At 41.4% G+C, this 13,867-nt stretch overlaps 1 protein-coding gene across 7 annotated transcripts in view; it reads left to right on the top strand.

Annotated features, from left to right (window-relative positions):
• NRXN3 (neurexin 3) overlaps positions 1-13,867 on the top strand; it is an 877,901-nt gene that overhangs the window by 176,843 nt on the left and 687,191 nt on the right. For 4 of the 7 annotated variants that reach the window (XM_065751957.1, XM_065751937.1, XM_065751922.1 and 1 more), the window contains exon 1: positions 13,207-13,383. Coding sequence is in view for 3 of the 7 variants with exons in the window: in XM_065751885.1 (XP_065607957.1) it covers positions 13,082-13,383 (302 nt within the window). In the remaining 4 variants the exon portion in view is untranslated. Of the gene's footprint in view, positions 1-13,081; positions 13,384-13,867 lie in introns of those variants that run through there. The other 3 variants (XM_065751885.1, XM_065751877.1, XM_065751894.1) reach the window with 1 other exon arrangement.

Below are 13,867 nucleotides of genomic sequence, written 5' to 3'. Positions count from 1 at the left end.
CTGGGCAAAGCTGCTCTGCCAACTTATATCTGTCTCTTGCTTGGGCTTTCTTTTTATAAAAATGATTACCCCTCAATTTGGGTTTGGAGACTGCCTCTTCCATAAATGGACTTAGTGTGCTCTTGCAATGAATGTAAGAGAAGAGCAGCAGTAGTGTTTGGCAGTGTATTTTGGTACCGAGGCAGTACTGGGGTTTGGAGTGTACCTGCTGCTCAGTCCTACCGAGGATACAGGGAGCTGACAACAGTCTAGCACCAGCCGTGTGCACAGCTCTGCCCTGCTCTGCATCTTTCTGTCTCACCTTTGCTTTCACCTTCCTTCTTATCTCCCCTTTCCTGTGGGCATGGCTTTCAATACTGCTCTCTGGTATTGAAAAAGGGTAATTTTGAGGACCGTTATTTTGTTATTACTGTGATTAGCTCTAACTACTTCTCTATTCATGCCTCGGACTGGAAGGATGCCCGGAGGGCTTCCCAGATCGGTATCAGGCATGAGGCTGCTGGAAGGCTGCTGCTAACACCCGCAGCCTGGACATGTCCACCTTTTCTGATGGTTCTTGTCTGCTCCTGGCTTCCCAGCAGCTGACTTTAAGATCTTTCAATAACTTTCTAATATGGTGCCTCAGTCTGTGGCCATTTCCCCTCATCCTATTGTCACACACTGCAGAGAAGAGTCCAGCCTCATCCCTTTGTCTCCTGCTCCTTAGATATTTATAGACGTGGATGAGATCCCCTCTGAGTCTTCCTTTTTCAAGGCTGAACAGACCCAGGTCTCTCAGCCTTTCCTCATAAGAGAGGTGTTCCACACCCTTTATCATCTTTGTGGCCCTCCAGTGGACTCTTTCCAGGAGATCCCTGTCTTTTTTGTACTTGGGAGCCCAGAACTGGACACAGTACTCCAGGTGAGGCCTCACCAGGGCAGAGTAGAGGGGGTAGATCACCTCCCTCGACCTGCTGGCTACACTCCTCTTAATGCACTCCAGGATACAATTGGCATTCTTGCCTCCACATCCTTCTTGTGCTGTGTGCCCCAGCATTGGACACAGTACTCCAGATGGGGCCTTACAAGGGCAGAACTCCCTGCTGGTCCTCCTTCTTTTCATGGAATCATAGAATGGTTTGGATGGGAAAGGATCTTAATGATCTTGTAGTTCTGACCTCCCTGCCATAGGGAGTTGCAGTTCTCACTAGACCAGGCTGCTCAAAGCCCCATCCAGCCTGGTCTTTCAGGGAGAGGTCATCCATAATCTCACTGGGCAATCTGTTCCTGTGTTTTGATGCAGCCCAGGATACCATTGGCCTTCTGGGCTGCAAGAGCACACTGCTGGCTCATGTCCAGTTGTACATCAGTCAGGACCCCCAAATCTTGTCAGGGCAGCTCTCAATGAGTTCTTCCCAGGTCTGTACTCATATCTGGGTTTGCCTCAACCCAAATGCAGCACCTTGTACTTGGCCTTGTTAAATTTTGTTAGAATCCTGTGTGCCCACTTTTCAAATGTGTCCAGCTTCCTCTGGATGGAGTCCCTCTCTTCTGTTGTGTCAACTGCATCACTTAGCTTGGTGTCATCAGCAAATTTGCTGAGAGTGCACTCGATCCCGCTATGTCGTTGGTAAAAATGTTGAAGAGCACAGGTCCAAAGACAGACCCCTGGGAGATAACTACTTGTGACTGACCTCCACTTGGATTTAGAGCTGCTGAAAATAACCCTCTAGCTGTGACCATCCACCCTGCTCATTATCCAGCTAATAGTCCAGCCTTCGAATTCCTAAACATGTCTCCAGCTTAGAGATGAGGATGTGGTATGGGACCATGTCAAAGGCCTTGCTCAAGTCCAGATAGATGACATAATTTGCCCATCCTTTGTCCACTGCTGCCATCACTCCATCATAGAAGTCCACCAGGTCTGTTAGACAATCTGCCCAAAATTATCCTTATGTAGGAGAAAAGTAAACTAGAAGGAATGCAGAGCAAAATAAAAAAAATTAGAAAAATTAAAGACAGCAGAAGTTGTACTAGTCCTGACCCGTGCTCAGCGGTAAGAAATCAAGCTAAGTTCTTACACCCACCGTATCATCATGTGTCTGAGCTCTTGACAAAATCAGCAGCAATGCCTTGCTTTTTTCAGCTTAATGAAGCTGGGAGGGAGAACCTAATTTTTCAAGGAAAAAAAAAGTTCTATTTCAAACAGTCAAGACAATCTGTGAATTTACTTGAATATATCAAATCATTTCAGGAAAATTTATTTTTTTAATTGATTTACTGAACATAATTTATTTCAAAATAAACCTGTTTCATGCTTTTATTTCAAAGTAGAGCTGTACGCTTTTTTGAAAGAAATGTATTTAAGAAAGCACAAAAGAAAGGTGTTATATTTCAGCAGGGTTCAAGCAAGACATTATTGCAGGATTGTTTTCTGTCTCTTTGACCAGTTGTTCAGAATATGAGTAATATGTTCAGCTCTAAGCACATGGTACAATAGTTAGACTGATTGAAGTTTTTCATTGTTTCTTTGCAAATGACAGGCAAAGCAAAATCACACACTGACAGCTGTATAGTTGCCTACGCTTACCAGGCAATGGAAAACTTGGAGAGAGGGATATCCAGGACACTATCCACTGCATGTACTCTGGATGGACACATGGCTTCTCCTCACAGCTGTGGAACTTTTCTTGTGTTGAAGAGAAGTTTCATTGAACTCAGAGAGCACCCTTCTTCCATAGATCTCAAGGACTTAACCTATATTTTTGTTATCTTTGTAGCACAGATGGAAGAAGCTTAGGTTAATTAAATGCCACAGGTTGCACAGTTAATCGGTGGCAAAGTCAGAAATAAAATGCTTAGGTCCTGATTCCTACACCTGTAGTTTGTCATTTAAATCAATTTTAGTGAGCAATTTAAAAGATGGCTGAAATAGATGATGTTACCAACTGTATGCTGTAATCTTTTTTAGACGTATGCCATCTTATTTATTCATTTTCATTACTGTAGCACTAATACTTCTATAGTAAAAGCATTTTAGCTGGAAGTTTTATGAATGCTTTCTTCCAGCTACTCTCCTTGATATTGAAGTAAATGATGATTATGGGGTTTTTTCTGTAGTAAATAGTTTGGTCATACAGGTTCAGATTGCTCTGAGAGCCTTCTGACTTCTGCTTCCCTTCAGAAACAGGCAGAAAAGGTAGCTTAGAGAACCAGTAGGTGTGAGGTTCATGTTACTGATTAATCAAGGTTTAAATAATCTCTGTATGTGCTGTGCTAGCGAGGAGATATTCTGTGATAAATCTGATACTGTTTTTCCTCTCAGAAGAGGTTTCATTGAAGTTATGTACTGTTCAATGAAGAAGAGTTTTTCAGGGTTGAGGAACAAAATAGCTTTTCATCTGTGCAAATTCTGGTTTGTTTAGGTGGAACTTCAGCTGTGTATTTAATAGATGCAAACTCAAAAAAAAAAAAAAAAGCAGACATCCTTCTAGTAGAATGTCAGCTATATTATAGATATGGGAAAGTAGTATGTGGAAAATTCTTATGTGTTTTTCCATTGGGTAGTGCATGCTGACTGTTTAACGAACCCATGACAGAGGATCAAAAGCCCGAGGGATTCCTTTGGGTTAAAGATTCAGGCACTGTCCTGTCTTCCCTCTCTTTGCAATCAGCCTTTGCTGTTCAGCAGCAAAATCCATCAGGAGAGATAAATCACTTTGCAAGGCTAGCTGTGGCCCTCTCAGGCACCATTTGTAGTCCATGGAGTTGGACTTTTTATGGGAGCCTGCCTAAGGAGCTCTCTGCAGTGACACAGCACAGAGAGATTAGGCCTCCAGAGCTCTAGTACAGTCTTTTCAGAGAAAGCAGTTCTTCCTCCTACTTCCTTTAGGAGCTCTAGAGTTCAGAGGAATAATAGATTAATCAGGTTTGACAACAAGACAAGCTTTCATTGTATTGTTAAGTCTCCTTGATCTCTTCTGAGCTTCAATTTGTGGACCTTTTCACAAGTGTTCTCATCTAAAAGTGAAGGGTAACATGTGAAGCAGCTGATACTGGAGGATGGGGCATGACTCATGCTAGGCAGTTGGTGTTCTCTGGTGTTAGTTAATACTTACTTTGCTCTTACTGATGAAATGAAGGAGATTGTTGGAAAGGTTGGGGCTTGCTACAATATGTGCAAAATGAGAACTCAGCACTCACAGTGCCCAGTCTTTCGTGCATCACATCATTGCATTGGGCTCCCAGGCTAACACTGTTCTTCACATCTCTTAAATGTAATGAGATTTAGTCCTCCATTGATTCTTACCTACAGAGTTTCTGATATTACTGTGATTCTTCTGTTTTAAAATTCTACATTATATAGTTAGATCAAGTGAGAACGAAAGTATGGAGGAAACAGCAAATGACACTATTTCCGGACAACCTAACATTACCTAGGATGGTTTAAACCCAGTAAACATTTGGAAAACCAGTCTTTTTGCTTTGAGACTCCAGCTCAGTAATAGTTTTCTCCCTTATAACATCCTTCTGTGATTTTACAGCCAACTCTATAACAGGCTAAGGGCTTTCATTAGGGTTTCAACGTTTAGTCACTGGACAACTCTTTCAGAGGGTGTTGGAAACAATTCACCTTTTCTTTTTTTTTGTCCTTCAGAAGTGCTATCTGACTAATTTTCTGGGACATTTGACATACAGTTTCTCTTCTCCTAACCTCTAAAAGAACATCAGAAACACGTAGAAGTGACTCAGGGAGCATAAATCTTTCATTGGTCTATGACACATTTGAGAATCATAGATATTATAGGTGACTCCCAGGGCAACCCTTCTGCCCAGAACAGAAGGTTAGCTCTTAGTAGATTTCACAACGTTTTCCCTAAATAGGGATTCTACCCTATCCTGAGTTGTTGCCTTGATCTCTCACTACTCATCATTTAGAATAGCTCTAAGTCTATTTTTTCCTTGGTTCATACTGTTTGCGTCTAGAATTTATACTTTCCTGACTTCAGTATGATTCAGGTAAAAAAAAATTCCTTCAACTCAGTTGTAATTTAAAAATTTTAGAGTTACGGTCAGAAGTAGGAATTAGTGTAGAATGGATGCAAAGATAAATGCACTAAGATTTTCAGTCATGTCCATACCTATACAGTGACAAAGCAGGAATCGTCTGAGACTTTGTGTTGCAAACTAGGTTTGCAGCAGTTGTCCCAGGGTTAACCCAGAGTGTCGTGGGGAAGCATACACATGTTCAATGTGAACAAGCTTCGATTTATTGTTGGTTACATATCTGCTTATATAGTTATTCGGTTGCTACGATTAGGTTTACAACACACAATTTCTTAGCTACACGATTGGTTAAAGCAAGCTTACATAAAAGTTATAGTGATTAATAACCACACGGTTTACATTGTTTAGTAGTTTCTATAACATCCAATTCCTTAGATTAGGTTTCCATAACATTCAGTTCTCTCACAACATTCAGTTCCTCAGGTAATGTCCAGTTCCATTGAAATCAGATCCAGCCGTCTTGGCTTCTGTTAGTAAGTATTGTTTCTCGTAAACTTTGCACGCAACATTGCTCTATCACTAAAAACCATTATTCTTACCCATGCTCCATATCCTAAGACCATTATTCTTACCCAGATTTATTACATCCCTGACATTTCCCCTGTTTTTCTTTTAAAGTAATATAGTCATGTCCTCCTTGTTCTATCAGCCAATTTTGGAAAATATCGGCTGAGGTAGCCAGGTTTACTTTAGGCGTAGCAAGTCGCATAGTACAGCTTACTACTAATCGAGCTATGATTATAATTAAAATAATAATTAACACCCATTTTATTCCTTCCTTCAACAAATCATAGAGCCAGGATGAAAGGCCTGGAAAAATTGATCGAAACCATTCGTCAATTGGGTTATGATCTTTGGTTACCTGACTTGTGTGATTGAGCAACCAGTGGATCTGATTTTGAATAGACTGACTATTATCTGACAGGTTAAAACAACACATACCCTCAAAATCTTTACACCCATGCCCCTGTGCTAGTAATAAGAAATCAATGGCAGCGCGATTTTGCAGTACAGCGTGTCTCAAGCTATTCATATCTTTCAACATTTCTTCAAGAATTAATGATGTAATATTACTTTGTTTAACAGTCCAACAAGCTAGTCTCTCGATTTGGGTTAAGGCTTGGGCTGCTGCTACACCTGGAACCAGGAAAGATGCGAAGACATTTGCCGTTGTTGTCCATAATTTTATCTCGTTCGAGCACTCGGTTGTCAGTGCTGAAGCAGCTCTCCGATGTCGACGACCAGTGCTATTGGTTAGCCGTTTCCCGAGCGACATACAACCATAGCATGAGTATTTAACCGACAGTTATTACACCATACATCTGACTTACAGTCTTTACGAAAATAGCCATTTCGTCCGCACTTAAAGCAACGTTGAGGATGCGGGGTTGTAGACGCTGCTTTACTCTCAGCTTGCTGCAACAGCGGTCCAAAGGCAGCAAACACCCGATCCTGGACTCCAGCCAGCCTTTCACCTATGTCCTGAACAATAGAGCTTAACATCGCTTGAGTGGGGGTAGGCACTCGGCTCATACGTTCTAACATTTCCTTGACAGTGGCATTTAAAGGGAGAGTGGCAAGAATTGCTTTTGTTGCTTGATTACTATTTTCTAATAGACACTGGCGTAACAAAGACTGTTTCATCCAGTCAGGTACATCTGCATGTGACAACGCTTCAGTTATCTTATCAACAAAGTTAGCAAAAGATTCTTCCCGACCTTGTTTAATTGACAAATAAGATGGAGTAGGTTTCGAAGATCGAACCATATTATACGCATCTCGCGCTAGATTCATACTTTCCATACAGATTTCTGGCCCCATTTGAACCTGCATCTCTGGTCTAGAGAACATATTACTACCCGTCAATTGGTCAGCTGTCACTTGGTACAATGGATCATGCATATCCCGTGGCGCGTTAGCACTCAATTCACATAAGCGGCGCCAATGGGATTGCCACATCATTTGTTCTGACGGTTTCATAATCATTCTCATAATTGTTTTTATATCCTCTGGAACAAGCACACTGCTAGACCATATATAAGTTAATAATTGACGAGCCGGTTCACTATGTAACCCATGTTCTGACACTGTAGAACGCAATTGAAATAGCATTTTCCAACCAAGAGGAACATGAACCCCTTGAGCTCCACCATCTGCTGTGGGCTCGTACCGAATGGGAAAAGCCTGACCAATTATTTCAGCCACGTCAGAGTGACCTTGCTCCACAGCTTGCTGAGCAATTTCTGCCCAGTGAGGTCGCGCAAGGGAACCTACAGTGGGTCCACTTTTATGCGCTCTGCCGCCCGAAAGCGACGGTGGAGGAGGTAATGGCGGTGGTGGTGGCGGTGGGAGATCCCCGTTTCCCTCCTCTGGGGGAAACAGATCAGGTTCTGCCTCCGGGTCCTCAGCTGTTGGTGCAGTAGGCAGCACCGCTGATACCCGTACAGGGACAGGGATCCCTAGGGACGGCTGAGGGGGATCTTCAATTCGACCAGTCGCAGTGGCAGCTCCGCCATGCAACTGAGCAGCTGCTTGCCCTGCTACCTCCTGCTCAATCTTATGCCGCTTTATACAATTAATAATCTCCCTCCAAGGCTTCATCAGCTTTTTCGCCTCCTTTCTGTCATCAATAACATGATCCCACAGCACGTCACCTAAGGTACGCCACTGATCGATATTAAACAATGTCCCTGCGTGCAAGAAAACTCCCACTGTCCGCCCATAATCCAAAATATTTGGCACTGCTTTAAGGGTGCCAGCACTAATTCCCCGCTTTTCTAAAAAGCATGATAAAAGATTTTGGGCTACCTCTCGCTCCATCCGTTCTGTTCCGCAGGAACAAAGGTACTCTGAGGAGGAGAAATTGCGCTGGCCAGTCGCTTAGCCCCTGGATCCCGTGCCGGTCTCGCTATGCGGTCAACCGAAGCTACGCTGCTTTTCCGCTTTTCGCAGCTGTGCCGGTACCGCTGTGCGGTCAACCGGTCCTACGTAGCTTCTCTGCTGCAAAGCAGCAGAGGCTTTGGTCCAAAACCTACGCACTCAGGGTCCCTGTTCGGGCGCCAGATGTTGCAAACTAGGTTTGCAGCAGTTGTCCCAGGGTTAACCCAGAGTGTCGTGGGGAAGCATACACATGTTCAATGTGAACAAGCTTCGATTTATTGTTGGTTACATATCTGCTTATATAGTTATTCGGTTGCTACGATTAGGTTTACAACACACAATTTCTTAGCTACACGATTGGTTAAAGCAAGCTTACATAAAAGTTATAGTGATTAATAACCACACGGTTTACATTGTTTAGTAGTTTCTATAACATCCAATTCCTTAGATTAGGTTTCCATAACATTCAGTTCTCTCACAACATTCAGTTCCTCAGGTAATGTCCAGTTCCATTGAAATCAGATCCAGCCGTCTTGGCTTCTGTTAGTAAGTATTGTTTCTCGTAAACTTTGCACGCAACATTGCTCTATCACTAAAAACCATTATTCTTACCCATGCTCCATATCCTAAGACCATTATTCTTACCCAGATTTATTACATCCCTGACACTTTGAGCATGTTAAGCCTGAATGTAGGGTTTCATACAATTCTCAGATGTCTGCAAATCCCAGCTGTTGCAGAGAATTTAGTTGTGTGAATGTGTTTTAAAATAAATAATGGAGTTAGATTAATACTAACAAGTGAAATGGAAGATTTAATTGCTTACATCTGCTAAGTAACCTGCTTTTACATTCTGTTTTGTTTTTGTATATCTATCTAATATTGAATTAGAAATTAAATCTTGAAAATCGTGTATAAATCAAGAGTTTGCAAACATATTCTAAATATAGTTGCAAGCATGGCTGCATTGCAACATTTGAATAAGACCATTTCTTCAAGGTAATTTAATTTACATACATAGCATTTCACATCCCAACAAAACCAGGCTTCGGTCTGTTCCAAGTAACATGAACCAAGGTTTCCTGTTGACTTTGAGGTGGGTCGTACATTTAGCTGTTCTAGTTTAGGTATGTTGCTATGCAGAAACTCTTTGTTACACTATCACTTTTTAAAGGATATAAAATACATAAATACCACAATACCATATGACATTCTTTGAACCCTTTAGTGCCTGATCCTTTTGTGGATAGCCTATGCTGCTTTCAGAATGTACATCACGAAAGTCTCTAGTTAACAAATAAGAAATAGTTCAGAACTCTTTGGTCTTACAGGTATCTCTAGGCTGTACCTGAAACTACATGAAGGTTCTGTGAGATCTCTAGCCTGCTCAGCGCTTTTCTCTTCCAAACTATATTTTTAGAGAGAATCTATATCTGTTTTCTCATTCCTTGCTCTCTCGTGATTTTTACATGCTTTATCATCAGAGGCATCACATACATCAGGATATTCTAACATGCAGGCTAGCATGGAAAGGCTGTGCTTGATAAAAAGCCTTTTGTGTGTCTTGTGTCAGCCCATGTGGCTCTGCACAGTCTATTATGTTGTAGCTTGGAGGAATATGCAGTTAAGCTCTTTGGAGCTTGGAGCCTAATCTGTGCACTAAAACCTTTAATGTGGTCATGTGTTTAGATCCACAGACTACAGTTTAGGAAGCAATGATTTAAAGAATGTGTTTTTAGGGGGTATATTGACCTTGGTAGCTGTATTTATGAGACATGGGGTGGACAGGTGTGTGGCCTGTGAGCTTTTCATTGGCCTGTGAGCTCCAGAGAGATTTTAGTGTGTGGTCATCTGCAAATTTCAGCATTTATACAGAACAGCAAGGGGAAAAAGGAAGAAAAAAACCAAAAAGTATATTTGAAACAGAAATAGGTTAAATTCCTCCAAACACTTTTAATCTACATTCAGAAAATAAGGATACAAAGATGGATCAGATCTAGGATCTCATTTATGGCAGTGGTGACTGGAAGAAACAGTTGCGTGTAGGAATGAGCTGATAGTGCTTTATATTAAAACCATGGGTCTAAGTAAGAATCTAAGAGTAATTTTCTTCTAAATTTTCTACACTGTGTTTTGACGAGTCTTCAGTGTCTTAATTTGTCTTAAATTGTTATTTAGCCTTCTAATCTATTCTTTGCCTCCTCCTTTGTATCAAGCAGACCAGTGAGATTTTGTCATAGTGGTTGAGCAACTTGAAATGAGCCCTGTTAATATGTCTTGTAGTGAATTACCAGCTGTGCCTCCTTCTCCCTAAAACATCAAACGTGTACTCAGTGCATCACAGATCTATGGCTGTAGGAAAATGACTCGGTCATAATGATTGTGTTTGACTTCTGCCCTTAGATGCCTACTTTTTGATCAGAATTGTCCACAGGTGTATAGAGTATGTGTCTGACTCAATTATAACATTACCTTCCAGTGAATCAGAAGTGACAAAGCAGGGAAATTATCATTCTGGAGTGTTGTTAAAGCTCTTTTTCACGCACTGAATGGTGACGCAGTGGAATAGGTTGCCCAGAAAGGCTGTGGATGCCTCATCCCTGGAGCCATTCAAGGCAAAGCTGGATGTGGCTCTGGGCAGCCTGGTGTAGTGGTTGATGACCTTGCCTACAGCAGAGAGGTTGAAACTAGGTGATCTTTAAGGTCCTTTTCAACCCAGTCCATTCTATAGTTCTGTGATTCTCTTTGCTCTGACTTTCAGAACAAAGATCAACATCAGCTCTGTACTTAGGCTAGACATGCTCTGACACAAGCATATGTGCTCCTCGGTGGTAGTTGAGTGTATTGAAAATCAAGAAATTTGGAAAAAAACTTCCAAAGGCTGCTTAGTCCAACCACCTGATCAGACCAGGCACAGTTTGAGGAGGCAACTCGGGATCATGCACAGTCCAGTCTTTGGTATCTACAATAATGAAGATTTCACAGCCTTTCTAGGTCCTTCCTAGTGTTTGAGCCCCCCCATTGTGAAACATTTTCTTCATATAGAATCAGAATTTCTGGTGTTCCAGCTGTGTCAATTGTTTTCTGACTTTCTTCTGCACACCTCTGAGGTGAATTTAGTCTTGTCTTCTCTATGCTTTCACATTAGGAAGTTGTAAAGATTACAAGGTTTCCTCTGAGCCCTCTCTCCTTGTAACTGAACAAAGCTAGCTCTTCCAGCCTCTCCACCCATACATATCATCTACCCCAGCACCTTGAGCATTGTGGTAGCTCTTTGCAGAATGTGCCCCAGTATGGTGAAGCTATTTTATATCGAAATCATCAGTACTGAGCAGAGGACACCAGATGTGATCTACCAGAGCCCTCAGAGGGAGGAAGAATTGCTTTCCCTGGCTCACTGATTGCATTATTTCTAATACAGTTGCCTTCTTTACTGAAATGGCACACTGCTGTCTTGTGTTCAGCTTGGCTTTTGGGACCCCCAGGTCTTTCTTTGTAAAGCTGCTTTTGAGCCAGTTGGCTCCCAACCTGTGTTGATGCAAGTAGTAATTTGTCTTACTGTTTGCTCAAAGGGATAGATATATACAGACACCTAGTATGCTTCCAGAAGTACACATGCACATTACTGCTGCTTTCAAAATGCCCAGATTTTTTAATGAGTTCATTCTGTGATACCCTCAGTCATGATTACTGAAGTCTGTTTTTAAAGCAGACCTATCACTTAGAGGATGATGTATGTTATTCTTGTAACACTGTGCTGTTTTGTCACTGCTGTTTCATGCTGTGAGGGCACAGATTTCACCACGCAGTTATTTTTCAAGGAAGGCAATGACAAGTATTTTCCCTTCAATGTGTACTAACAGATTCTGGCTAATCTGCATTAGGATTACTAAATGAGACAAGATGAAGCAGAAAAACACTATTACTGTCAGTGGCAATATCACCAACACTTGCTATATGCAATGGAAGAAACAGTGGCTTGACTGCTTATACCATGTAGTTATTCACACTCAGAATCTCTTTCACAGCTGAATGTCAGAAAGCATATGGAGTGGGGGATTCTGCAGGTCTGTATAGACTACTTTCTAAGTAAAATTTTCCCCCATACTGCACTGGTACATACTACAGCCAGCCTGGTGCTCCTGGAAGTTTTAACATCACAGTCCTGCATTTTATTTTCATTGGCAGATTGGGATATATAGCTGATTTGAGTCACAGTGATACAATGTGGAGGAATTGATTCTGAATGACTATGGAAGCCCAGAAAGACTTCCCACTCACACTAATGATATTAAGGTGTTCAAATGTTGCCTCCAGTTGCTAAAAAACAAATTCAGTGGTTTTCCCTACTGTACATAGATGAATTACATTTTTAAAATCAGAAAATATTTAATGTCTCATGGTATGTAAAATCTTCTGTGTTTATTTTTGCTGTATGAAAAGTATGCATAGTAAAGATTCTCTCTCTGGATAGGGTGATAAGACAGGCAAAGTTCTGGGGTGTGTTTAGCGGCACCATAATTTCTTAGAGACGTCAGCAAATGCATTTTGTGTGGTCTTCCCTCATCCTCAGAAAGAAGAAAACTACAGGACATTTTGTGTAACTTTCTTGTCTTTTTGGTCTCTTATTCAGTTAAAAGAAAGGAACAGTTCTATCAAGATTATATTCTGTTGTTCCTTAGATTGCCTAGCAGATAGGTTAGGATAAAACTAGACAAGTTTTGCCATAAATCTAAATATTAATCTTTGTGGCACTTGTTTTCCTTTCGGAATAATGCTTAGCTGATGGTCATGCTGTTATTAGTGTAGTTTTCCATCATTCTTTGGTTAAGGATGTAGAGCGTCATATAGGAGAGTCTTGAAACGTTGTAGGCTCTGCTGCATGCTTTTGAGTAGTCCCCATGGTGACAGAGCTGCAGTGAGATTGCAAACACAGCACTGAAATTTATGGGTACCGAGGACCCTGCTGTTAATTCTCCTGGTAGCCATATTGAATCAGGAGCCATACAGCCATTAGCATGTCATGATATATGGCAGTACAGAACATTAACAGTGCTGCGGGGATTTCTCAGAAATTTCACAGCAATCTTAAATCTCTTCTTGGATAACTGCTAAATAGTTCTTCTGTTCCCCCCCGCCCTTTCTTTTTTAATAGCACGCGACGAAAACATGGCCACCTTCCGTGGTTCCGAATACCTTTGCTATGACCTGTCTCAAAACCCCATCCAGAGCAGCAGCGATGAGATCACTCTCTCCTTCAAGACATGGCAACGCAACGGGCTCATTCTGCACACCGGCAAGTCTGCAGACTACGTCAATCTGGCCCTGAAAGATGGTGCAGTCTCACTGGTTATTAACCTGGGATCTGGGGCCTTTGAGGCCATTGTGGAGCCTGTCAATGGCAAATTCAATGACAACGCATGGCATGACGTTAAGGTGACGCGCAACTTGCGGCAGGTAATGGTGAAGGAGAGAAAATGCTGGGGAAACTTTCTTCTCTTATATTTGGGCAGAGGTGGATATGAGGGAGAAATGGGAATGCTTGGTGGGATCACTAGAGTTTCTTCTTCTTTTCTAGTTATTGGTATCTAAAAGATGATAAAAAATAGTTAATGGGAGTTTATCCCTGTTGCAGTATATTCATTTTCACTTTATTAATTTTCTGTTTTTCTCAGTTTGATTTAATAATAAAATCTTCTGCATGACTTTACTTTCATCTCTCTTTTTCTTTTCTTTATTTTTGTTCTGCTGTTTTTTATTTTATTATTTGTTAATTATGATTCAATCTTATCAGTAATATTCTTGCTGCATTTAATTACTGTGGGAATTGAATATTTTTCCAGCAACAAACGCTCTACACTCCTCTCCTTATTTTGTAAATTTTGTTAATTTGTCTAACCATTGCCATGTCATAACTCTAAATCTAGAAATCTTTTTTTCC

Source organism: Cyrtonyx montezumae, unplaced genomic scaffold (assembly GCF_038088225.1).
Source record: "Cyrtonyx montezumae isolate F1298 unplaced genomic scaffold, pur_monq_1.0 scaffold_10, whole genome shotgun sequence".
Taxonomy (NCBI): domain Eukaryota; kingdom Metazoa; phylum Chordata; class Aves; order Galliformes; family Odontophoridae; genus Cyrtonyx; species Cyrtonyx montezumae.
Note: the sequence above shows the minus strand (reverse complement) of the source record. Positions and strands in the feature narration are given on the sequence as shown.